The following is a 25,665-nucleotide window of genomic DNA, read 5'->3' as shown; positions in this document are numbered from 1 at the left end:
GACACCCACAATTAAGGACAATATCTGTATTTTAATTTAAAGGGAATCTTTCCCATTTTGCGCGCGTCAATCTGGCGCATCACATTTTAAATTTACCGCTTAATGTTTCCCGCCAGACTCGTCTCTGGGCACGCTACACGCCAACCTCCCGCACCCTCAGTTCTCGCACTGATGCTCAAGTGAACGGACATATTGTGTGACACTATCTCCTTCTACCACGTGCATCAACCATCGCCACTATGTCCAAGAGGCCAGCTACTACAGCATTAACTACCCCAAAGACCAAGAAATCAAGGCAAGCAATTACACTGGAGCAGAAAAACAAAGTGCTGGAAGCACTGCAGGGTGGAAATGGTATTTCCCGCGTGTCAGATGCGTCCACAGCCACAGCACTAGACAGTGATGTGGATGATGAGCTGGTCGAGTTGGGCTCTGCATCTTCAGAGGATGAATTGCCTAACTAAAGTTGAGTGAAAATCTATTTTTGATAGCATAAAGTAATTAAAAAATAAGTTGAGAGGAAAGTGAGTGCTGGGTGAGTCTGGCGGGTGGTGAGTGGCACCAGTGCGACTACCCTCTCACATCAGCTGATCATTAGTAAACAGACCATTTCACGTCCCATAATTTTAGCTGTGTTGATTTATGAGTGTTTGTTTTAACAATACTACAAAAAACAATGTTTTCTTTATTCTAGGAGATGGACTGAGGTGCATCTGGGTAGACTCTCAGTCTTTTTAGTATTTCGTGTTTCTCTCGAGTACCAAACTAAATTATTCCATTGAAACAACACTTCGATTTAGTGCGAATTCGGTTATGCGACCTCTCTTGGAACGTATCTTGTGTTATATCTACGTTCTACTGTAATATAATACATTCAGAGACCATATCCATGCCGAGTTATATGAAATTCCGAGTTATCAAATACCGAGTTATCGAGGGTTTACTGTATTTAGACATTCTGTATGAAAATAATAGCTATTAAAGGAATATATTTGTCATATTAACTAATTTTTCTATAAAACAAGAATCCATCTCCATACGCACTCTGTTATAATGACATCTCTTAAAGAATGTTTCACACAGCAGGCAAACCTCAAAAATGTATCTTGTCCATTATAAGAGTTATGATAGTATAAATTAATGCAGTATTTTTCTTCAATACCAACCAGAAATGACATTAAGATACTATATTTAAATATAAAACTATACAGTACAGTAGACCAGGGGTGGCCAACCTGTCAATCGCGATCGACTGGTCGATCGCAAGATCTTCTCTAGTCGATCGCATGGCAAAGTTAAACTTAATGATCCATCCTTCTTAAGCTGCCATACAAAAATCCTCTTCAAATTTTACTCATTATCATTGGGATATTATATTTGTTTAGATTTTTTTCTGGGAATAGATTATCATTATGGACACATCAGAGTGATAAATACAAAAAAACTTTGACTGTGCCATGCTGTGTGTGGCGGAATCTGATAGGAAGTGTTCGCGTTCATACGGGCCTGTGCTGGCTGGTTCCTGGCGAGGAAACTGATCAGCAAGTTGTCATCAGTTGTAGGCTAAAATTAAGCAAGTATTTGCTTTTATAAGTTTACAAATACACGTTAAACCTTGTATTAATGAATTTGGTAATGAAAAAGTTGACTCGGTATTGAGGAGTCTTGTCAAAAGTAAAGAGAGAGAGAATCATATTTGGCAACCTTGCCCAGCGAGCCTACACACTTGTCACCAACAATGCAGTGATTTTCAGTCATCTGCAATACTTGGAAGTGTGAGGTGCTGCCTCTTGTTATGGAAAAGTCTTGGGTGATTACAAGAATTACTGACTTTTTAGCTTAGCGACAGTTCTCGCCGCAACCCTAGAGTAGACAGAAGTGTCCACACTAGCCGATGACAATTGCTTATAAAAAAAAAAGTTAAGAACATTACACTGTCACGTTAGTAATTCTCATATTCATGTATGAAAAGTCATGGAAAAAGTAATTCTCGTATTGACGTAAGACTTAATCTTTTCCAAATATAGGTTATTGGCGATCAACTGAACCAAAAATGAGTTCTGGACCAAGTACTAAAAATACCCATATTTACCATTTTCACAATGAATGGGAAGAAGACTATTATTTTACCATGAATAATTTGAAGTGTCTGTGCTTGATCGGCCATGTGTCTCCAGCTCTAGCTAAGAAAGAAAATCCTGAAAGGCATTTCAAAAGTTTTCACAAGAAGTATGATAATGATTTCCTGCCCAAAAGTGAGCTATGAAAGAGGAAAGTTCATGAACTGAAATCACAGCTTACTGCACAACAAATTCTTTTTACAGAAGCGAGCTCAAAATCATGGGTAGCAACCATTCAGGGTGAGTCGAGTACTTACAAAGCATAAAAAGAAAAATTTCAAGATGGAGAAATATTCAAAGAGGCCTTTTTAGAAGCAGTATATTCGTTGTTTGAAAATTTAAAAAATTGGTCTGAAATACTGTTTTCTATTAAGGATGTTCAGTTATCAAGAAACACTGTCATGAGACGCTGTGAATTCATGGCTGAGGATTTGTGTGAATAACTGAATAAAGACATACATGTACATGAGCGTGTGTTCTTTTCATTACAATTTGATGAGTCTACTGATGTGGTCGATACATCACAATTATGTATTTTCATGAGAATGGTGTTTAAAGACATGAGTACCAAAGAGGAACAACCGAAAATTCTACCATTAAAAGGAAAAACTCGGGGTGAAGACTTATTTCAGACTTTCGGCGATTTTGTTAATAGTATAGTGGGGTATGCTATAACGAATCTAATTGGTTCTAGAACCTTGTTCGTTATAGCATTCGTTCGTTATAGGATTAATCCGTTCCAGGCCACCAAATACAACCACTTAACACTGAAAAATATAATATAAAATTGTAAAAATTTTAAAAAAGTGCATAAATATGCATCTAAACCCCTGAAATAACCAATATCATTAATACTTGTAATAAAAAAATAATAAATTAGTAAAAAAAAAAAAATTTTTTTTTTTTAAATAATGTTCGTTGTAGGAGTTTCGTTCGTTATAGCATTCTCAATTTTATAGGTAAAACCGTTCGTTATAGCATACCCCACTGTACACAGTTGCCAGTAAGTAAGCTCGTATCTAAAAATACTGATGGGGCACCTGCATTGGCTGACCGAATCAGTGGGTTCATTGCCCTGTGCAGGAGTGATGATAGGTTTCCTAACTTCTTTTTTGGCCTCAAAAGATTGGCCTTTTGATCACAACGAAGTGTGGCTATTAGATCTAGCTTTTTTTAGTTGACATGGCGCTATGCTGAATAAACTTAACTTAGATCTGCAAGGGAAAGATAAAACTATAGTTGACATGATTAATCCTGTGGCTGCTTTCAAGCAGGAACTAAAACTAGTGTCTTCGCAGCTGCAGCAACATCAACTACGAAACTTCAGAAATATGATGTCTGAACTAGAAAACCAAGGAAAAGACTGTGACCAGTTTGACAGTACTCGATATACTGAACAGGTACAAAACCTTGCCTCATATTTTGACAGACGGTTTCAAGATATAGCAACAATAGAACCTGTTCCAACATACATATATGTGTTTTCCATTTGGTAAAATCACAAATGTTGAAGATATTGCATCTAGAATGGCATCAGCATTTAACATGGACATATCTGAAGTCGAGAATGAGCTTCTGAAGCTTAAAAATGATATTCAGATCAAATCCAGGGCAACAGGAGGAAAAATATCCCAATGTCAGAAAATGTGCCATGTACCTCACAGCATTTTTTGGATCAACCTACTTCTGTGAATCAACATTGTCACACATGAAACACATCAAATCCAAATACTGATCAACAATGTCAGATGAACACCTGGATGCTTGCTTGAGGCTAGCAGTCACCGCCTACAGTCCTATTTACACAAAGCTAGCAGACAACATGCAGTGCTAACCATCTCATTAGTAAAGTAAGTTTATGATTTTGTCATGTTGACAATATATCATAACAGTTATTTAAAAATATTATTTGTTTACTCTCTCTCAATCTACGAATCTGCGTATTTTATGGCAATGGGTGAATATTAGGCTGTTAGATCGCGTCAGGGTAACTGTGGAAAAAGTAGATAACATCACACAAAAGGTTGGCCACCCCTGCAGCAGACCCTCCATTAACGAGTGGTTCAATTTACGAGATTTCAGTTAACGAGTTACCTCCCGTAAGGACTTTCAGTTCTATTAACGAGTACAAATTCTATTAATGACAGCCTTACAAGAAACAGGTTATGGTGCGCTCATTAGCTGATCGACTCGTCCGCCAATAATCGGTTCTATTTTTACCTTTGTTTCCAGTGGAGCAAACATCGAGAAAGTTGTGCTCTTGAATATTTTTGCATTTTTACATAAAAATTATTAGTCATTCTGAAATTTAGTTAACATATTGATAATATACAGAACAGTGTTGGTTTAAATAAAAAAATCTGGACCCGGATTTCAGAAGATTCGGACAACAAATTTGGGGGTTCTGGGCTAAGAAGCCTCCCTAAGCAGCATTCCCAAAGCAGGGTGAAGATAATTTTAGGCTTAAAGTTTTTATCTTATAAAATGTAACAGACTAAAATTAACAGTATATTACTTGCATTGCTGGAAACCTTGGAAGACAGTAAATAATTTAAATATAGACATCATATATTTTGCACGAGATAAAATTTTTAGTCCTACAGTGTAGTACATTTAAACGCAAGTTTTTCAACTATTATTTTTGGGTAGATATACTGTATGTAACTTTCTTCATTTATTTTTACTCATTTACATGCACACACCATCCTAAATACATATTGTTAATTCTATTACCAGTATACAATACTTTGTTTGTACTTTTTAATTAATTTTAAGGGAATTCTGTGAGTTGGGACCACTTATCCAATATCCCATTGAAATAATTGATTCAGTTAACGAGTGACTCTGTGGAACCAATTGTGCTCGTTAATGGAGGGACCACTGTACTGGTGATAGCCCTGTTAGCCGGAATAATTGATGCAGACCTCTTCTGGGAATAAGAGATTTCTGGGCAATCAGATAAATCTTCCCGGAAAAAATCCCATCCTGAGGTGAATTTTACAGATTGGAAGGATAATTCAATCAATAAAATTAAAAATCTTTAAGTATTGTTGCAAAATTATAAATGACCAAAGATTACCATAAATTATGGTATACAGTATATGGTATAACATACCTGCAAAAGAATCAGGGATTTGTGTGATCCTGCATGCTTGTTGAAGATATTCTTCACATGTCTGAGAAGTGCCACCAAAAAATAGACAGCATAATCAGGTCCCTGAAGCAGCACTAGGACTAGGTAATGACATACCTCCACCCAGGGCAGCACCCCTAGGAATATGCATCGCACCCACTCCCCGATGATACTCCACAAGCATGTATCACCACTAGCCTGTAACAAATACTGTAATTTAGATGTGCTCAAATAAAGTACTAAGATAAATTTGATGGTATTGTATTGAATTATTTGTAGTTAACTTATAAATACTGTAGTGTAATCTACATCCAGGGTAGCATGTCCAAGATTATATCTCGCACTTTCTCCCTGATGAAGCTCCAGACAAACAAGTAACCACTGGCTTGCATTGACTAAATGGTAAGTTGAAAAAATAGCTACAGTTCTATGATACATGTAATGGAATTAGCTGTTTAACAACAAGTTATAGGTAGTTTTATCTGATACTTGAATATAATTTATTCTGCCAATCTGTCTATCAGCATAAATGTATATACTGTACAGGTATCTCTCGTTTAGCATTAATTCACTTAACATTCATTTCGTTTAGTGATAAATTTTGACACCCTTTCTCACTTTACGTTAGGACAAAATTTGGTTTAGTGTTAGCTTGACTCACTCAAAAGGGGAAAATCTGGGGTTGAGGTGACCAGTGAGATGGCATGTTGCCATTGTTACATATAATGAAAAAATAAAACTTGTGGAAAACTCATTGCAATACTCTACTATGGCTTAAAAATAAGCTTACAAATACAGTGACCCCTCGTTTAACGAACGCCTCGGTTAACGAAATTTCGGTTAACGAACTGCCTTCCATAAGGATCTTCAATTCGGTTAACGAATTTCTTACGAACCGACCTCAACATGTTTTCGCTTGCACTGACCGGGCAACCAGCTTTAGTATCAGTCTGCCAATACATTAATCGGTTCTAGGGCTTAAATTCCTTACTATTTTAGTAAATATCAAGAAGTTTATACTATTCAATAATTTTAAAAGTTTAATATTCAATTTTTTAGTCATTTTAACAATTATTGAACATAATTGAAGGTAAAGTGACTAGTTTAATGCGCGGCATCCAGCCTCTTAACACAGCAAACAGGCGTTAGTCTCTCTCTGTTTTCACTGGAGGTAACATCTTGCTTGAGACTCTCTTCAACTAAACGCTTTTTTTCTGTGTTTCCAAGCAAATTATTGGTCATTTTGAAATTTATTTTACATATTGACAATATATAATGCAGTGCAGTGTTGATTAAAAGAAAATAATCTTAAAATACACCAAGAGAACTAAAATTTTATGGGTGAAATGGTGCCATGGGGTGACTTCTCTTCCACCCCAAAGCCTTCTCTTCTTCCTTCTCCTCCACCCCCATTCTAATTCCCATCATCATCATCCAGGAGCCTTCTACATACACACCTCAAAGTAAGTGAACTTTTCTACCATTTTTGTTGAATTTAGGAAATTTTCGGTGAGCTGGAACCAATTACCCAAAAACCCATTGAAACAATGGTTTCGGTTAACGAACTTTTCGGTTAACGAACTTTTCGGTTAATGAACTTTTCGGTTAACGAACTTTTCGGTTAACGAACGACCTTCTGGAACGGATTGAGTTCGTTAACCGAGGGATCACTGTAAAGAAAATATGATATAAAGCAATATAAAACTATAAAATAAGAAAAATGAAGAGCATGGGTGTGTATGTGTGGGAAGTGAACATAACATAAGTGTGGAGGCTGTAACTGCATCGCTTACTTGCCACCCGCCACCCCTAGATGTACTGTCACGGCATACAACATATCTCATGAGTCAGCTGGATAACTGCCTGGCTGAACTGTGTTGCATTGCCCAAAGGATGGTTTGAATGTGGATGGAGCTATTTTTGTACATAAAATGTGTGCTATTGTATTTATTATATGTGATGTATCAATTTCATTGTTTATTATATCAAGTTTTGTTCACTTTTTATGTATGTATGCAAAATAAAAAAAATTAAAATGAGGTTCACCTTTTTCTCAACTAAATCATTTAACTGAACCACATCAATTATATAGAAGTTTGGTGTTAATAAATAAACCATTTAACTTCAAAACTGTTCATAACAAACTCGTTTACTATTACAGGTACACCACAGACTTTCCAACACCCTTGGTTTCAAAGCCTTGCCAGATTATCCATTTTTTCCGGACCAACCGAGCTGTGGTAATAATAATTCAACAATACTGTACACCTCTGACCCACTAATGATAAACCTCCCGTGTCTCTAAAGCACAATGGACTGCTAGAAACTTAAATTAAACAAATATTAAATGTTAATTAAATGTGATAAAGCCATAATTTTGAGCTACATATTACTGTACACATTTTGTACTTAAATGTACTACACTAAAGGACTAAAATCTTTATCTCTTGTGCAAACTATGTGATGTTTATACTTAAATTATTTACTATCTTACAAAGATTCCAGCAATGCAAGTTATATTCTCTTAAATCTAGTCAGCAACATTTTATAAGATAAAAACAGGAAAAAAGGGAAACAATGGAGCACCTTAGCTTTCGTCTTTATTCAAGACATCTTCAGAGGCAACTGAATTACATGGACTGAGAGAGGCTTAAGTACACAGGGTGACCTTACTAAACATGAGGTCAGGTCATAAACTTGACATCCACTCATCCGCACACCAACACCACCACAAACACAAAAGGAGCTTAAAAGAAAGGGCGACATAACTCGTCATGTTAAGATCAGGTAAAAAATATGGGACCCACTAATCATCTATCCTACATCAAACTCAAATGCTTTAAAAGCATTTTTAACCTTGGACCACTGACAAATAAATTTGTGTAACATATTATCAGTTTTGTACTGACCATCACTAAGGTTTGTAGAATTCATTCTCTAATCAAACTTGCTTCAACTAAAAGTCTTTCTGTGACACATGATGATTTATACACTTCTAAGCTGTTTTCCCAATCTATGGGATGATTATTGTTCCTAACATGAACAAACAGTGCACTGCTTTCAGATGCTGTTCTAATATGGTAGTTGTGCTGTTTAATTCTGCGTTGCAATGCTTTCCCAGTCTGACCTACATAATTTCCATTACAATTGCTACATGGAATGCAGTAAACACTTCCATTTACATTCAAGGTTGGGCTATTCTTGATTAATATATTAGTAATAGTTGAGTCATACTTAAAAAACAACATTAATATTTAATAATTTAAGGGACTGAACTAACGGGACAAATTCATTGCGATAAGATAATCAAAATATTCTTAAATGTAGGAATTTGCCTGGTTTGAGTAGAATGAAAAGTTTGTTAGCCCTTTTAAAAGAATGATCAACAAACAATGAAGGGTACCCAAGTTTTTGTGCTCCAGTGTTTCCCTTTTTCCTGTATATATATATATATATATATATATATATATATATATATATATATATATATATATATATATATATATATATATATATATATATATATATATATATATATATATATATACTGTATATGCAAAATATATGATATTTATATTCAAAATATTCCTGGTCTTACAAGGAATCCAGCAATGTTAATTATATTATATCCTAACTTTAGTTTGAGGTATTATTTATTACTAAAAAGGTAAACAGTCTGGTATTCCCACACATTTATCTAGTAGGGACCGGCGACCGACCATCTGTTACCGTGTGAAGAATATTTTTTTTTATTAACTGAAGATTTTTATTTTAGCTCATAAAATTCATACAAATTACCCGGCAAGAATATAATTTACATTGCTGGAATTCTTACAATTTGATGATCATTTTGAATAAAAACATCATAGATTTTGCATTAGACATACAAATTTTAGATAAAATGTTTAATCTGAGTAAGTATGTTATCTTTTGTGCAAAATATATGATGTTTATATTCAAAATATTCCTGGTCTTACAAGGAATCCAGCAATGTCAATTATATTTTCCTAACTTTAATCTGAGGTATTATTTAATACAAAATGTTAAAATTTATTTTTTTCACCCACTCTCTTCTCTTGAAGGGAGGATTGGTGGGGGGTGGGGGGGGAGGGTTGGGACTGACCGCATGGTTGGAAGAGGGGGGGAGGCAAGGTGGGGTACTTTGATTGACAGATAGTGTCATGAAGAATATTTTTTTTTATTAACTGAAGATATTTGTTTTAGCTCATAAAATTCACACAAATTACCCGGCCAGAATATAATTTACATTGCTGGAATTCTTACAATTTGATGATCATTTTGAATATAAACATCATATATTTTGCATTAGACATACAAATTTTAGATAAAATGTTTAATCTGAGTAAATATGTTATCTTTTGTGAAAAATATATGACATTTATATTCAAAATATTCCTGGTCTTACAAGGAATCCAGCAATGTCAATTATATTATCCTAACTTTAGTTTGAGGTATTATTTATTACTATACCTGGTTTTCCCCCAAAATTTCTCAGAGGGAAGAGCCAGCAGTGTAGTGTGAGAAGAGGGGAGGGAGTCGTGTCCATTATTTGAATGGACATTAACTTGGCGACTGTATTTCTCTATTTCTCTTAAGTATTAATTGTGTGCATGTACCATCATAAAATTAAGATGTTATTTTTACTACAACATAGTTATGTGTCGTCAAAAAGTGGAGTTTGGGGATCGGCCTGGACTCCATTTCAATTAATCCCATATGTTATGTTATTCACTTTACGCGTTTCTTGCTTTCCGCGGTACCCTCCGGGTTACATTAACCGCGTAAAGTGAGGGTTAACTGTATATATATATATATATATATATATATATATATATATATATATATATATATATATATATATATATATATACAGTGAGTTCTGCTATAACGCGTGTTTTGATAACGCGAATTTGCTCTAACGCGATTTATGAATTCGGAACAATATTTGTATAACGCGAACGCTTGTTTGCTATAACGCGATTTTTGCTTACTATTTCTCCAATTTTGTGGTATTAACTGTGAATATGGTAAAGAAGAATATCTCCAAAAAGCGTTCTGATGATAGAATTCCCGGTGATTATCGTAAAAGAAAGGATATAACACTTGAAGAGAAGCTCGATGTTATCAACCTCAAAATCACCCTTCTCCCCCATCAAGTTACATTCATATTTTTTCAAGGTAAAGTGTTAAATTTATTGTATGATTTCATTATTAGATATGAATGTAACATTTCTTTAGACTGTGCTATCCTTTGTGTTAGGCTAACTACTAAATTTTTTCGATTTCGAGTAATCTGCACCTAACCCTATTTTCTCCATAAGCCCTGTTATTTCTATTACGCGATTTTCTATAACACGATATTTTACAAGAACACAATTATCGCGTTATAGCAGAACTACGTGTATATGCTATAACGAACGGATCCTACTACGAATATTCCTATAACGAACGGTTTTACCTATAAAATTGAGAATGCTATAACGAACGCAACTCCTACAACGAACGCGGATGAATACGGGACTATTTCGCCTGGCGCATGAATATTGTTGTACCGCGACCCACAACAAGAGCGTCAGGCGCCATCTTTGTCTCATTGTGTAGCCAGTGCACCACTGTTATTGTTGAAATTTCGTCTTTTGATGTGGAAATTCGCGTTTATTTGTATAACTATTTTGTTATACAAGTATACAATTGTAACAATGAGTCGTCCAAAGCGAGTGAGAAAGCTAATAACCCTTGAAACTAAGAAAGAAATTATAAAGAAACGTGAGAATGGAAGAAGCATTGCGAAACTTAGTGATGAATATGGGATGGCTAAATCGACTATATGTACGATTTTGAAGAATAAAGAGGAGTTAAAAACTGTGCAAGTGGCTAAGGGAATCTTTAGACTTAGCAAAGCAAAGTGTAATGTGATTGAAGAGATGGAAAATTTACTCTTAGTGTGGATAAAGGAGAAAGAAATGGCAGGTGGTAACATTAGTGAAGCTATAATTTGTGAGAAGGCTAAACAATTGTTTGAGGACCTTAAAGCCAAGACTCCCAGTGGAAGTGATAGTGATGTGCCAGTGTTTAGGGGTACCTGCATGCTGAATAACACTAAGGTAAGATAAAGTACCGTATTTTTTACATTTTCCACAGAATTTTTTCAGTGTTAAGTGGTTGTATTTGGGGGCCTGGAACGGATTAATCCTATAACGAACGAATATATATATATATATATATATATATATATATATATATATATATATATATATATATATATATATATATATATATATATATATATATATATATATATATATATATATATATATATATATATATATATATATATATATAGTAGGGGTGGCTTGTTCAGAAGTGGAAGGAGACCTTATTCCACCACATCAGCGACCACTCCCTTCCAATGAAGCCAGACAGCTGGGTCGTCTAGGGGGTTGGGAAAACAGGTGGACTTCTTCCATATGGGCGTACAAGACAATCAAAGGGGGCCACACATAGACTTGGCTGAGGCGCCCTCCCCTGGTGTTACCAAAAAGGGCAGAAACCAACCCCCTTACCCACAGAATTTGTAATTCAACTGTTAAACAGAGGTGTGATAGAATTGTTGCACTCAGAGAAGTGCTTCATGTCTCACCTGTTCCCAGTCCCCAAGAAGGGCAGCGACAAATTGAGGTGGATTTCAGATCTTTCCGTCCTGAACAAGTTCATTACCAAAAGAAGTTTCAAGATGCTCACTTACAATTATCTGAGGCATCTACTTCTGCCCAATGCTTGGATCTCAAAAGTGGATCTCGAAGATGCCTATTATCACATGCCTGTTTCCCCCAGGTACAGAAAGTTTCTAGAGTTTGCAGTGGGGGATGTAAGTTATCAATTCACAGTGATGCCATTTGGCCTGACAATTGTGCCAAAAGTGTTTACAAAACTGGCAAACATCCCCAGGGAGATCCTTGTGAAGGAGGGCATAAGAACTTTTGCTTATCTAGACGATTGGCTGATAGTGGGAAACTCTTTCGAAGACTGTCAAAGGGCGACCCAACGTACACTAGTACTATTTCAAAACCTAGGATTAAAAATAAACCAGGTCAAATCAAATCTACCATGTCAGAAATTGGATTGGTTAGGTCTCCATTGGGACACCAATCAGCAGTCAGTCAGTCTACCAGGAGCAAAGGTAACAGATGTGATAAACCAAGTATAGAAGCCTTTTGTGCAAAGCAAGAGGTTTCTTGGCACGATTGGGAAAACCTACTGGGTCTGTTGAATTTTGCCACCATAGTAGTTCTTTTGGGCACGTTAAGGAAGAAGCAACTAACTCATCTGGGGTTGAAGTTGCTTCACAGAAACAAAATATTGTTTCTTCTCTACCTATTCAGATCAAGAATCGTCTGTCATGGTGGACAAATTTGGACAATCTAATCGGTTCATCTCCCTGGGTTCCCCCTCAAACAGACTTGGTCGTTTGTACGGATGCATCCGAGATAGGATGGAGGATACCATTCCTCAAAAGGAGAGTTCCGTCAAGGGAAGTGGAGCTACTCCCTTTGGGATAATCATAAAAGAATTAGCAGTAGTCCTTTTCTTTTTGTAGGCAAACCCAAATTTAAAAAACATGACGATACTGTTTGCCATGGACAACAGAGCGGCAGTGTTTTGTCTCAATCATCAAGACTCAACCAGATCTTGGCCCCTTCTCACACTGTCAGAAAAAAAATTCAAAGTTTGTGTAACACAAACACTTTACCTCAAAGCAACTCACATACTGGGAGTACAAAACAATTGGGCAGATGCACTGTCCCATCTCAGGCCAGTATCGATGGAAACTGTTCAAGAGTCTAGTGAGGAGGTTTGGGACTCCACAAATAGATCTCTTTGCCTCACAAAACAATCACACAATGCCAACTTATGTATCTCTGGAATGATCGAATCTTTTAGGAAATGCTCTACTCATAGATTGGAACAGTTGGAATTCAATCTATCTGTTCCCAACTGTGAAAATGTTGCCCAAAGAGGTTCACAAACTCAGATCCTTCCAAGGAAAGGTCCTCTTAATTGCACCATATTGGATCCTACAACCGTGGTGACTGGATCTGTTGGAATGGTGCCGCATCCACTACAATTGCAATAAGGATGTCTAGACCAGGTATTCCACCCTCAGTTCAAGATATCCTTGGCACTTCACACTTGGTGTTTCTCAAAAGATGCTTAAATAGATTGTTGGGTAATTCCAATATAGTTTACCAAGTGATAGCAGGTTATAGACCCCAAACTTCTATGCAATATGAGAAAGCTTGGAAATTTTTTTAACAAATTATCAGGTTAATGACTCCAATCACATTGTCGGGAACAGTGGTGTTAGAATTTTTAGATTTTCTGTTCAGAGTTAAAGGCCTTCAAGGATCTACAATTGCATCTTATAAATCAGCATTGGTTGACCCTCTGGTGTGGGGTCTTAATATTACTTTGAACCCAAGAATTTATCAAATGCTCAGATCGTCCTTTTTCATTTAGAGACCCCCCTCGGCCTAAGAAAATCCCACCTTGGTCTCTTGATAAAGTTACTAAATTTCTTATGGGGCCTAATTACAATATAAATCTGACCCGGGACAGATTGTTCCAGAAGGCAGCCTTCCTTCTAGCAATAGCAACAGGTATGAGAATCAGTGAACTGATTTCAATTTCCAATAATCCATCATTATTGGTATTTTCTGAGGAAGATGTCACTTTTTATCCTATGGAGCTCCTTAGAAAAAATGAAAGGGAGGATTTTCAAGCTCAACATATCAGGATAAAATGGCTAATGGATGAGACAAGGGTTCCTCATATATTGTGCCCAGGATGGTAAGAAATTGTCTCCTAGTCAAATGACAAAATGTTTATCTCAGTTAGTGAGTCGAGCAGACCCTGGTAAGAAATTTTGGGCACATGACACCAGGAAATATGCAGGGTCTGTGGCCTTTCTGCAGCAAATGAGCCTCAGTCAGATCAAAGAAGTGTGCTTTTGGAAATCTTCAAAAACCTTTCAAAACAGCTATCTTCATCTATCTCTGGAAGATGCTTCACGTGTGGTAGTACTGGGGTCCCCTCCCCCACCTAGTCAATCTCCACAACCAGGACCTTCTTCCTCATCAGAGTAAAGTGAATATCCTAATTGGGATATGTAAATTAACATTTTACCTTCCGGTAAATGCTCCTAATATTGGAAAATATTCCAAAAAGTTTATAATTATAATCTGGACCTAAGCTAGCGGAGCCTTATACACAATGTCACCTCCCTCTCCACCTCCTGCTCGGGTAATCAAAGCTAGACTTCGCATTCTGGATTGAACAAAAAGCCGTTTTTTTTCTAAAAGCCAGAATGCGAAGTCGACATCCCACCCATTTCCACGTCTCGAGAGTTGACATTTGTTTACTGCTCGCCCTAGGGCAAGAGATGACAATAGCAATGCGTGTGATGGAGGGTGCGGGAGGGGGTTTTGAGAATTGCAATTAAATGCCATGTAGTGACGTGTCCTCCTAATATTATGTATTTAAGTAATTATTAGATGTTTTAATTGCCAGTATGTTGGCCTGGCGAGTTAATGCGAGGCATTTACATACCTAGGTATAAAGCTAGATGTCGCATTCTGGACTTTATCACAAAAACTGGTTTTTAGAAGAAGAAGAAAAAAAAAACGGCTTTTTCATGTGAAAAAAAGGTGATGGGTGGTTAAAAAAAATAACCAAAGAGGGCATGGCTGGAAATCACCATGAGAGTCAATGCTGCATTTCCTGGTGAGGTGAGGTCAGTGGCAGAGTGTGAGACTCGCTGGTTCTCAGTATTGTCCAAGTCAAGAAAGAAGATCTCCGCTATATAGAGGGAATACACACAATATATTCTCACTAAATTTAATATATACTGTACACACCATATTCATTAAATATATCTCTCCTTTACCGATAAATGCGTTGCCGCCGCTGATGTTGTTGTTGGTTCGCCAGGGTATCAACTAACAGACGACTATTACGGGACTCAAGAGTGCTCCCGAGGTTTTTTAACTGAACAGAACTATTAAGACCCTTAAAAGTTTTGTGTATACCGGCCCAGATTTGACAGTGACACTTGTTTGATCTCTCCTTGACCTTTTTATATGTTTAAAAGAAAGGTAGAAAATTATATATTTAATTATAATTTTAAATGACTTTTACCAATTACAGAACTAATAATCTAATAATCTCCCTGATCGATCAATCTCTGTACTGTACCTGTAGAGCCAAATGTAGAGTTGGAATTTCTAGATTCAAAACCAGCTGGACATTATGGATGATTCCTCCCAAAGTCATCTCTCCTGGCATTATCTCATAGGAAGTTGTGAGGGAGTCTGAGAGTGAGGGCCACAGGACAGCCCCTACAAGTAATCCACTCAAATTTGCCAGGGCACACCGACACCTGAGAAGGAACACACATAAATTTTTGGTACAGTATAGTAAATATTTGTTTAGTTTGTATTAATGAAAAGGATAAAGCATCAATTATAAAACAAATTTTTTATTTATTTCTCTGCCTGAAATTTTCTTTAAGCATGGGGTATACACACACTGTTCAATTTCTATACAGTACAGTAAAACCTCGATAAACCAAACTAATTATGGCAGACCCCAGTCGGTCCGAAAAAAGAAAATCTGTGGGTGGTTCGGACTTAACTCTGCTTATCTGAACCGTTTTCAGAAAATTAGACATAAGTTTTCACTGATATGACTGTTTCGTACTGTAAAGTGATAATTTTGCCTCGTGCAAAAGTGGAGACCTCATAAGTAGATCCTACAAGTTTTAAAGGTTTTACACTGTCCACTCACTCTAAAGTAGCTCACTAATACACATACATCTACAAAATTCACTTAAACATGATGTTAGGGAGGCACTGGCGTGTCCATGAAATCAGTTCCAGAAAGTATAACATCACGGCCATTTGCAGACACTAGCTGAGTCACGCATGGCCTTCCTCAAGCCTCACCATAGCAATCGGACCCAGCTGGAGACTTCCCCTAGCAACTCCCCCTCCCGCTGATACACAAAGAAATGCTTAATAATTTCATGTTTTTAACCTAATGATTTTTATTTTTTTTGCACATTCTGTATTTAGGATTGTGTGTGCATGTAACTGAATAAAAAAAAATACAAAGAAAATTATGTTTATCTTTCTGAAATTACGACTCTAATCTTCTTGGCAATCCTCTTGATTGACTCATTCATGGAGAAACAACTCCGACAGTGGGCAGACTGGCTTCTCTCTTGTTGTAAGAATGTCTAACTTAAACATGATGAATATGCATAAGAAAATAAGGAGTCGGCAATAGGCCGGTTGGCCTGTGCATGGCAGCTCCTGTCGGGAGTTACAACCATCCTGTATCGTCCATGAATCTATCAATCTTCCTTTTAAAACTTTCCAGCGTCCCAGCACTTACTACAAAGTACTATACTGTACTCACTGATGAAAGTGAAAAAACTGAAGTAAATGGACCGAGCACTACCGGGTAATTTTCTGAGCAAATTTCAATTCCGGCTATGGGAAATTTCTGGGTTAGAGGGATTCCGGCTAATGGAGATATTACTGTATACTTAATACAGTAATATCTCCCTTAGCCGGAATCCCTCGTAACCGGAACTCTCCAATAGCCATAATAAAATTTCCTCCGGAAAATCTTTCCCAAAGCAGGAATTTTCCAGAAAATTACAGCTTTGGGAATGATTTTTTCCGAGGGGCACATCTTCTGAAAAATTCCAGGAAAATTTTCTCAAGTGTCCGGAAAATTCCGAGGATGGGAGATTTTTATTCCATGTTTGAGAGATCAGGGTCATTTTCCGGAAATTCTGAGAAAATTTTTTTCAGTACCGGTACCCGGAAAATTCTGGGGATGGGGAATTTTTTCTGGCTTTGAGAGATGAAATAATGTATCATTCCGGAATATTATGAAAAAATTCTGGTACCTGCAAAAATTCCGGGGATGGGGGATTTCTTTCCGGGTTCAGGAAGTGATGTTATGTGCAATTTCTGGAACTTCCAAGTAAATTTTCCCGTTACTGTACAAGGAAAATTTCGGAAAATTCTGGGGATCAGGGATTTTTTCCGGCTTTGAGAGAGTCGTCTCATTACTCAGAAATCTCTTATTCCCGGAAGTGCTCTGCACCAGTTGTTCCGGCTAACAAAGATATCACTGTATTACTGTATACATGAGACGTTGATGGAGTAGGGGAAGCCATCACAACACAAAAGTTTGTAGTAAACCACTAAAAGTTCACACAAATGAGTGCAGGTAGCAAAGTGAGTGCACTGGTGATATGTGTGAATGTGGGACTCAGACTGAGGCACGGGCCGTCTGAGTCATGACACCCACGCACATACGAACACACAAACCATCTGGACTGATGCACGATTTTCCAGACTTTTTTATAATATTTCTGATAAATAAAGGGGTATTCCAGAGCACCTCAGAGTCCAAAAAAAGCATATTCTGATATATTGAAGTCGACTAATCGAGGTTTTACTGTATTACTGTGCATATACACTATTACCTAAATACAAATACAGTGGTCCCTCAATTAACGAACAAAATTGGTTCCAGAGAGTTGGTTGTTAACCGAAAATTTTGTTAACTGAATCTATTATTTCAATGGGATATTGGGTAATTGGTTCCAACTCACAGAAAAAATATACATACAGAGCACTGTATACCGGTAATAGAATTAACAAAACATTAAATATAAACTAATTACAGTACTGTACTGTACAGTATACTGTATAATAATAAATAAAAAACAATAGAATACTGTACTGTATTTTAACTAACTTCGAGGTGTGTATGTCGTATTCCCGGCAGCTTTGTTCACATATCAAACAGCTGAATGTAGAGGCAGTCGATGATGACATGCCATATTCTTTACAGAGTGCATTGGTTCTAATGCCTCCTTCATGTTTCATAATAATTTCTGCACTGTATATTATCAATATGTGAACTAAATTTCAAAATGACCAATAATTTTAATGTAAAAATGCAAAAATATTCAAGAGACCAACATACTGGATGTTCACTCCACTGTAAACAAAGTTAAACTGAGAAGCGTTGGTAGGTGATTCAATCAGCTGATTGGCACACAAAAGCTGTTCCCTGTACAGTACTGTATATATTATCAATATGTTAACTAAATTAGAATGACCAATAATCTTAATATAAAAAATGCAAAAATATTCAAGAGCACAATTTTCTTGATATTTACTCCACTGGAAATGAATGTAAACATACAGGTAGTTCTGCTATAACGCGATAATTGTGTTCTTGTAAAATATCGTGTTATAGAAAATCGCGTAATAGAAATAACAGGGCTTATGGAGAAAATAGGGTTAGGTGCAGATTACTCGAAATCGAAAAAATTTAGTATTTAGCCTAACACAAAGGATAGCACAGTATAAATAAATGTTACATTCATATCTAATAATGAAATCATACAGTAAATTTAACACTTTACCTTGAAAAAATATGAATGTAACTTGATGGGGGAGAAGGGTGATTTTGAGGTTGATAACATTGAGCTTCTCTTCAAGTGTTATATCCTTTCTTTTACGATAATCACCGGGAATTCTATCATCAGAGCGCTTTTTGGAGATATTCTTCTTTACCATATTCACAGTTAATACCACAAAATTGGAGAAATAGTAAGCAAAAATCGCGTTATAGCAAACAAGCGTTCGCGTTATACAAATATTGTTCCGAATTCATAAATCGCGTTAGAGCAAATTCGCGTTATCAAAATACGCGTTATAGCAGAACTCCCTGTAGAACCAATTACTGTATTGGCGGACTAGCCGATCAGCTGATGCGTACAACAAAGCGTGTCTCTCGTAAGGCTGTCATTAATGGAACTAAAAATCCTTATGGGAGCTAATTCATGAACCGAAATTTCGTTAATTGAACTGTTCATTAATTGAGGGACCACTGTAGTTAATATAAAGCCTTTCAGTATAGGAACTGTGATACACGACAAGGACATGGTAAGGAAATTAAAAATATGAGAAAAGTAGAAATGTGCATGAAAAACTTATGGAAGGGTGAATTTATGTGGAGCAGATTCCCACACTGAGATATTTTCTGAAAAAGATGGAAGAAGCAAAGACTACCATATGTATAAAAGTTTTTGATACAAAGGAGTGCTAAAAGTTTTGTGGGTGAACATATTGTAGGAGGATAATTAGAGGATGGAAAATGCTATGTGGAATAAAAACCATTAAGAAAATTGCCAGAAGTAGCAGTGAACTGAACAGCCATTAAGAGAGCTCAGGCTCTCAATTGGCTCAGCTATGTCAATACTGTTATTATTATCCCTATGTATCTGTATTTTTCTGGCTAAATAAACAATTCAGTATCAACATCAAAGGCAAACACACTAAAATTTTTTTTTATTAAAACAGCTGCTTTTTGCATGATATATTTACGGGTTGAGCAAAGAAATTTGAATTATCTGACACTACTGAGGAAGAAATAAGGATACCTGGAAACCATGTAAGTTCTTTATGTGTGGATGATAAATTTAGTGAAGTGACAATAGTGAAAGATTCAGAAAATTAATGAGGTTATTAAAATTACTTAGAATGTACGTACAGTATATAAAAAAACAAGGTGCTGGTTATAATTCAATCAAATTACAGGAAAACTGTTTGATCAGAATAGAGTATTATCAATTCCAGCAAGTTCAGTTAATGTCTCTCTTTCCACAGCTAGGAGTAACAACACATACATAAAATAAATGATATATTTCTGCAATAATAATAATTACACTTTAGACTTAATAATAATTTACATTTAGTCAATTTAACCAATGATAGCTGACAAAGCCACGAGAGGCTTGTTTCCTATTTGTTTTGAAAAGCCGGGGCATTTATCCCAAGCCTTGTTATGTCTTCCTCCAACATTGCAATAAAGGCAACTACTAAATTATTAAATGTGAGGTTCTCCCATAACTACTCGTAGTACAGTAACAAAAAACAATGTGTTTTTGATGAATAGTCTTGTGTAATCTGACGATGGCTACATAACTCCAAACAGAAATTCCCTGGCTGACAAAATACAAACAAGAGGTAGCTCACACTTGCATCATCATACCTCTCAACATTCCCACCATAAATGAGGAACATAATCATGGTGAACCAATCACATTTTTCGCCAGAAGACAGAAGAATCCTTGACTGCACATACTTCAAAACATCAATGAGATTTTCACGTAGACTTCCACTGACACTCAGGACCTGAAGTTGACTGCCATACCTGCAAAGTACAGTACTGTACAGTATAGTATTACATTTCACAGAACAAAATATGTGCAGTTATTAGTTATTTTACTCAGGTTTATGAGTTCATGCCCCCTTGGTTCAGGCAACTTGTTCTAAGGTAAGATTATGAAGGAAGAACAGTGGAGCAGCAATAATTTACAAAATACAAATTCGCGTGTACTTCTAAAATAACCTCTTTTTTTTGCGGTTAAATATTCATAATTCACAGCCAAACGCCGGCTGCCGCAATGTTTATTTACATAACAAACCATAAAGGGTTGGGAAATATCATTTCAATGTACAATTCATTGCTCTTTCACATAAAACATGAAAAAAGAATAATTAATTTTGACGATGTGATGTCAAGTATAAAAGTTTTCAAACCAATCAACTTGTATTTTAACCAACAAATAACCAAGTAAGGACAATAAGTGTTAGATAAGAAGAAGAATAACAACAAAAATGGAAATTTTTACACTTTCTATTTATGAAATAAAAAAATCAATATGAGTAATAAAAAGATTTATCAACTGAAAAACCTGGAATACCTCTACAGTATCTAAAAAAAATCCTGCAAATTTTCACTCTCTTTTTAGTTTCCACCATCATTTTCACATATTTTTCTTTATTTTATTAATCCATTGGTTAGCACATGTACAAGTGTCTAGGTATGTTAAGGTGGTTTTAGAACTTTGCTAGCATTATGGTTTTACTGTGAGCAATTTTAGAGAAAAACAATGCCATCCCCACGTTGTGTACTGTTCTGCTATACATACTGGATTGAAACACACTACAGGTATACATTATACCTTGTTGTAATATTACACAGATCTTATAAAACTATATTTTCAAATAATCTTACCTTGAAGTGTGATGGTAGATGCTCAAAAGTGTATTATATCCACAAAAGGGAATTCATTATGCAGTTCACACATAAACAAATAAAATATCGTATAATAAACTGAGAACACATTATAAACACTCATATAGACATTTATAAAACATTTCACAACACTTTTCATAATTTTTACGGATAGTTCAGGCATTTATTGTATCTACAGAAGGGCATTATGGCACATTTTATACACATGATGGTTACAAATTTGAATACTGTAAGTAAAATATTGTCAAAAGTAAATAACTGAATACTTAGTAAATACCTCTAAACACTTTAAAGGCTAATATTACTATACAGTGCACGGCACAAGTGTGTTGGGTGGATATCAAAATAAAATTTAAAGGGTTCACTCACTCAGCTTTCTAGCTTCACTGTCGGGACAACACTGATGTCTCATGGTCAACGTGCTATGGACTGTTGCCAGGTAATCAATTAGTAATCTATTACCACAAGAGAGGAGGCCTACCAGAATGAAGTGCCAAAATCTGAGGCGTCAATTGTAATTACCAAAAAAATTTTGATATTTTTTTTCCTGAATGATGCTTTGGGGCATCAGTACCAACTCGACGAAATTATCATTGCTGCCTGTATGCGTCAAGTTGTGCGAGACCGTTAAACAAAAGTGAAGTTATCAATAGGGTACATAAGACAGCCAGGCTATGGGGTTATTGATTAGGTAAGTCAAAATTGATCCCCATTAATGGTTTTCTTTAGTCTTATTGGAAATTATTTTACTTTTTCTGTTACTGCATTTTTTCTTCATTATTTTGGCAATTTTGTATGTGTCGCATTAGGCTTACACTTGTGAGCATGATACTTCCCATACCCCTACCTGTTGTAATTTGGTTAAGGCAGTACAATACTGTACCCAATTAGACACGATTGTAGAAACAACCAAACTTGCTACCATAAGCTTTGTACTTTCTTTATTAGCTGAAAATCATTGCTTATATTAAAATTTCTAAATAAAACAAACCTTTTATTGTGGATACAGAAAAAAAATCTGTGAATACATCATCGCCTTTGAGGAAAATCTCTTCCCCTTCCATTTTTTTTTCGGGGAAGGGGGGGGGGGGGCAGTAGAATCATCTGGTAACTGTGGTGCCTAAGATATGAACACCTACATTGAAAGTCTTCATCATATGTTTAGTGTAAACTTGGTCTTGTCATAGAAATTATTGATATTTTGGGTCAAGATTTTCCTTCATAGGGAAATGTCTTGAAAGAGGTGGTAGACCAACAATAGTTGATAATGTTTTAAACATAACTAACCTCAACACTAGATCTACTGCAGCCTGCTGAGGTTCTGAAAGTGATTGTGATTCTGAACCTTCCTCATTGTGATCAAGTGGTGAAGATGTAGGTGAGAGGGTTGATCCTGGGACTAAGTTAAATGTAGTGGTGGAGGAGGCAGCTGGAGGGGAAGTAGGGGTGGAAGCTGCTGAGGTGGTGGGATGGGACATGGAGGAGCCAGGCAGTAACTCTTCAGTGGAGGATGAAAGAGCCCGAACAGCACGGTCCACAATGTCCATGACCAGCCAGCTCTAAGGGCATGCAAGGTAAAAAAAATTAAACGATATTTACCTTCATAATAAAACTTAAAGAAGTACCAGTCTTAACACCAAAAAATATACTGAAGGCCTCCTGTAATAAAGAACAGTAAACCATATAGCATGAATTAATAAGGGCTGAATCATCAAGAGATAAAGCTGAAAACATGTGGCCATGGTTACTTTAATAATAAAAGACCATTAAAAACAGAGTAAGGAGGTAGGGGAGGTGTAAATACAGTGTGTGGGAGGAGAAATACAGTGAGATGGGAGGGATATTTTGTAGTATGTACTCTGATCATGTGGAGAAAATGTGATAACTTACTACAAAAATAAGAAAGATTCCACACAAAATACCTTGTTTTATATACTGTAAATGGTATCCAGTACAGGTACACCACTGATTATCCGGGAATTGATGGTACGACACCTCCTTTAGTCCGGACAAAATTATGAGGGGGCACTTAACTTCCCTCCCTCCCTCCCAGCCGGGGTGAAGGTAGTGTTAGGCTTAAAGTTTTTATCTTATAAAATGTCACAGACTAGACTTAGCAGAAAATAAATTGCATTGTGGAATCCTTGTAAGATAGTGATTAATTTGAGTATAAACATCACATAGTTTGCACAAGATATAAATTTTTTAGTCTAGTGTAGTACAGTACATTTAAGTGTATTGTTGAATTATTATACCTGACCTCGGTTGGTCAGCAAAACGGATAATCCGGCAAGGCTTTGGAACTAAGGGTGTTGGAAAATCGGTGGTGTACCTGTATTATGTGAATACAGTAAATACTATGGTGATAAAATAATTCTGTAAAGATTTTTTTTTTTCAAAATACTGTACATAAGTAAAGATTTTTTCCCCAAGTATAAATTCTGTAACAATGGCTACATTAGCAGTTATCAATATAACATGTCCATCTTCTCCATCCTTCACAGGAAAGTAATCAAAATTGAAGGATCTTCCATGATCTGATCATCAAAACTTGTTCACATACTCAAGACTCAGTGGCAACGTTCAGAACACTCATAAAAAAATTTTGATGGTAAGATTATGTATGGTGGATATGAACCAGCTTACCTTGATGTCTTCTCCAGATGAGAGAACTGCACGAACAGCCTTGCGACAGTGATTGAGCCAACCTATATCATGAAGACCATGGCGGGTATCTGTGAGGAACCTCCAAACCTCATTCTGTTTCTTATGCATCGACCGGATGGGCTTCTCAGGCTTATACTCTCTTGGAGGTGGGTATTGGCTAAAAAGAGGAGGCTGTACACACAAAACTAACATTCAGAAAATTAATGTTGAAAAGTTAACGAGAGAATTTATATACTGTACAGCAGTGGTCCCCAACCCCAACACAGGATTTGGCATCCTGTGTACCGCCGGCAAGACCGCGGGTTCGTAACAATCGTTTTGCCTGCGGTGACCACCGCTTCTGTGTGACTGTCAGTCACACTAGAATAACCCGTTATAGTACAGCCTTCTTTCCTTACACAGCCAAACTGTGGAATGCTCTGCCTCCTTGCCTCCTGTGTTTCCATACTCATACAATCTGTCTCACTTCAAAAAGCTGGTTTTCCGGCATCTTCGTGGTGTAGATTAATGTAAACTTTTTCTTTTCAATTTTTAATTTCTTTTTACTCTTATTTTACCGCCCCCCTAGGGTGGGCTATTCCCCGTAAAAAAATTAAAATAATTAAATAAATAAATAAATAAAAGTATTTTGGAGCCAACAAGGGTTTATTAGAAAATTGTGAAATATTTGGAATTCTTTGTCAGTGAAAATAATGAAAATCTATAACTTGATATGACTTTATATTTAGAGAGAGAGAGAGAGAGAGAGAGAGCTGCCGTATATATCATTTTAAAAACCCATGATCCAAGATAAAATGCAATACAGGTAGTATGTAACCGGTAACAGTTAGACTTGTGTAAAACTGCTAATAACTGTACTGTACTGTATATGATTTTTTTCTTGAATTAAGATCCAAAGTTCTGGAGCCCTCCACTATATGTATTTACAATGACAAATGTGGCCCAGAGCCTACAAAAGGTTGGGGTCTACTGCTGTATAGTATACCATCATTCAAAGAATCTACAGTATGTGTAATCAGTAGAGTAACTAAATGCAGTAAAACTTCAATTTCCATTTTCTGAAATTAAAATTTTCACACGCTCTGATGAACCAATAAAGACTATGAATAATGCCAGGAATTATAGGCTAATACACAATACTCTACAGGTAATACAACTTTCACCCTTTACTGCATGTATGAACTGTCCAAGCAAGTACTGTACAAGGTTACAAGAAAAACTTACCATAATTGATGCAGAAACATCTTCAACAACAAGAGGAGGGAGCCATCTCTCACCATTGCCTCCCACCAAGTATGACTTCACCAATATGTGATTGCGAAGAATTGAGTTTTCATCCACAATGACTGAGTCTCCTTCCCCGAACCTCATGTGGTGTTGTTGAGTAAGTAGTTGCTCCTAAAATATTACATAAAGTACACAATATTTCATCAATACAGTAAAGGGTATCATATCCAACTTTCTTTTTCATTGCATTGTTACAAGTAAATATGCTGAGACTTTTCTACAAATTATAATTTGTCCACTGCTTTT

The 25,665-nt window shown here is 36.2% G+C and overlaps 1 protein-coding gene across 9 annotated transcripts in view; it reads right to left on the bottom strand.

Annotated features, from left to right (window-relative positions):
* Nucleotides 1–25,665, bottom strand: part of LOC121859095 (protein broad-minded-like) — a 68,119-nt gene that overhangs the window by 29,606 nt on the left and 12,848 nt on the right. For 8 of the 9 annotated variants that reach the window (XM_042355770.1, XM_042355768.1, XM_042355775.1 and 5 more), the window contains exons 5-10: nt 25,357–25,530; nt 24,112–24,303; nt 22,753–23,024; nt 20,416–20,577; nt 15,526–15,709; nt 5,236–5,451 (exon numbers count right to left, since the gene is read on the bottom strand). In XM_042355770.1, the coding sequence (XP_042211704.1) occupies nt 5,236–5,451; nt 15,526–15,709; nt 20,416–20,577; nt 22,753–23,024; nt 24,112–24,303; nt 25,357–25,530 (1,200 nt within the window). The remainder of the gene's footprint in view (nt 1–5,235; nt 5,452–15,525; nt 15,710–20,415; nt 20,578–22,752; nt 23,025–24,111; nt 24,304–25,356; nt 25,531–25,665) is intronic. The other variant, XM_042355777.1, reaches the window with a different exon arrangement.

Source organism: Homarus americanus, unplaced genomic scaffold (genome assembly GCF_018991925.1).
Source record: "Homarus americanus isolate GMGI-L3 unplaced genomic scaffold, GMGI_Hamer_2.0 scaffold50924, whole genome shotgun sequence".
Classification (NCBI taxonomy): Eukaryota; Metazoa; Arthropoda; class Malacostraca; order Decapoda; family Nephropidae; genus Homarus; species Homarus americanus.
This window is presented reverse-complemented; position numbering and strand designations above follow the sequence as displayed.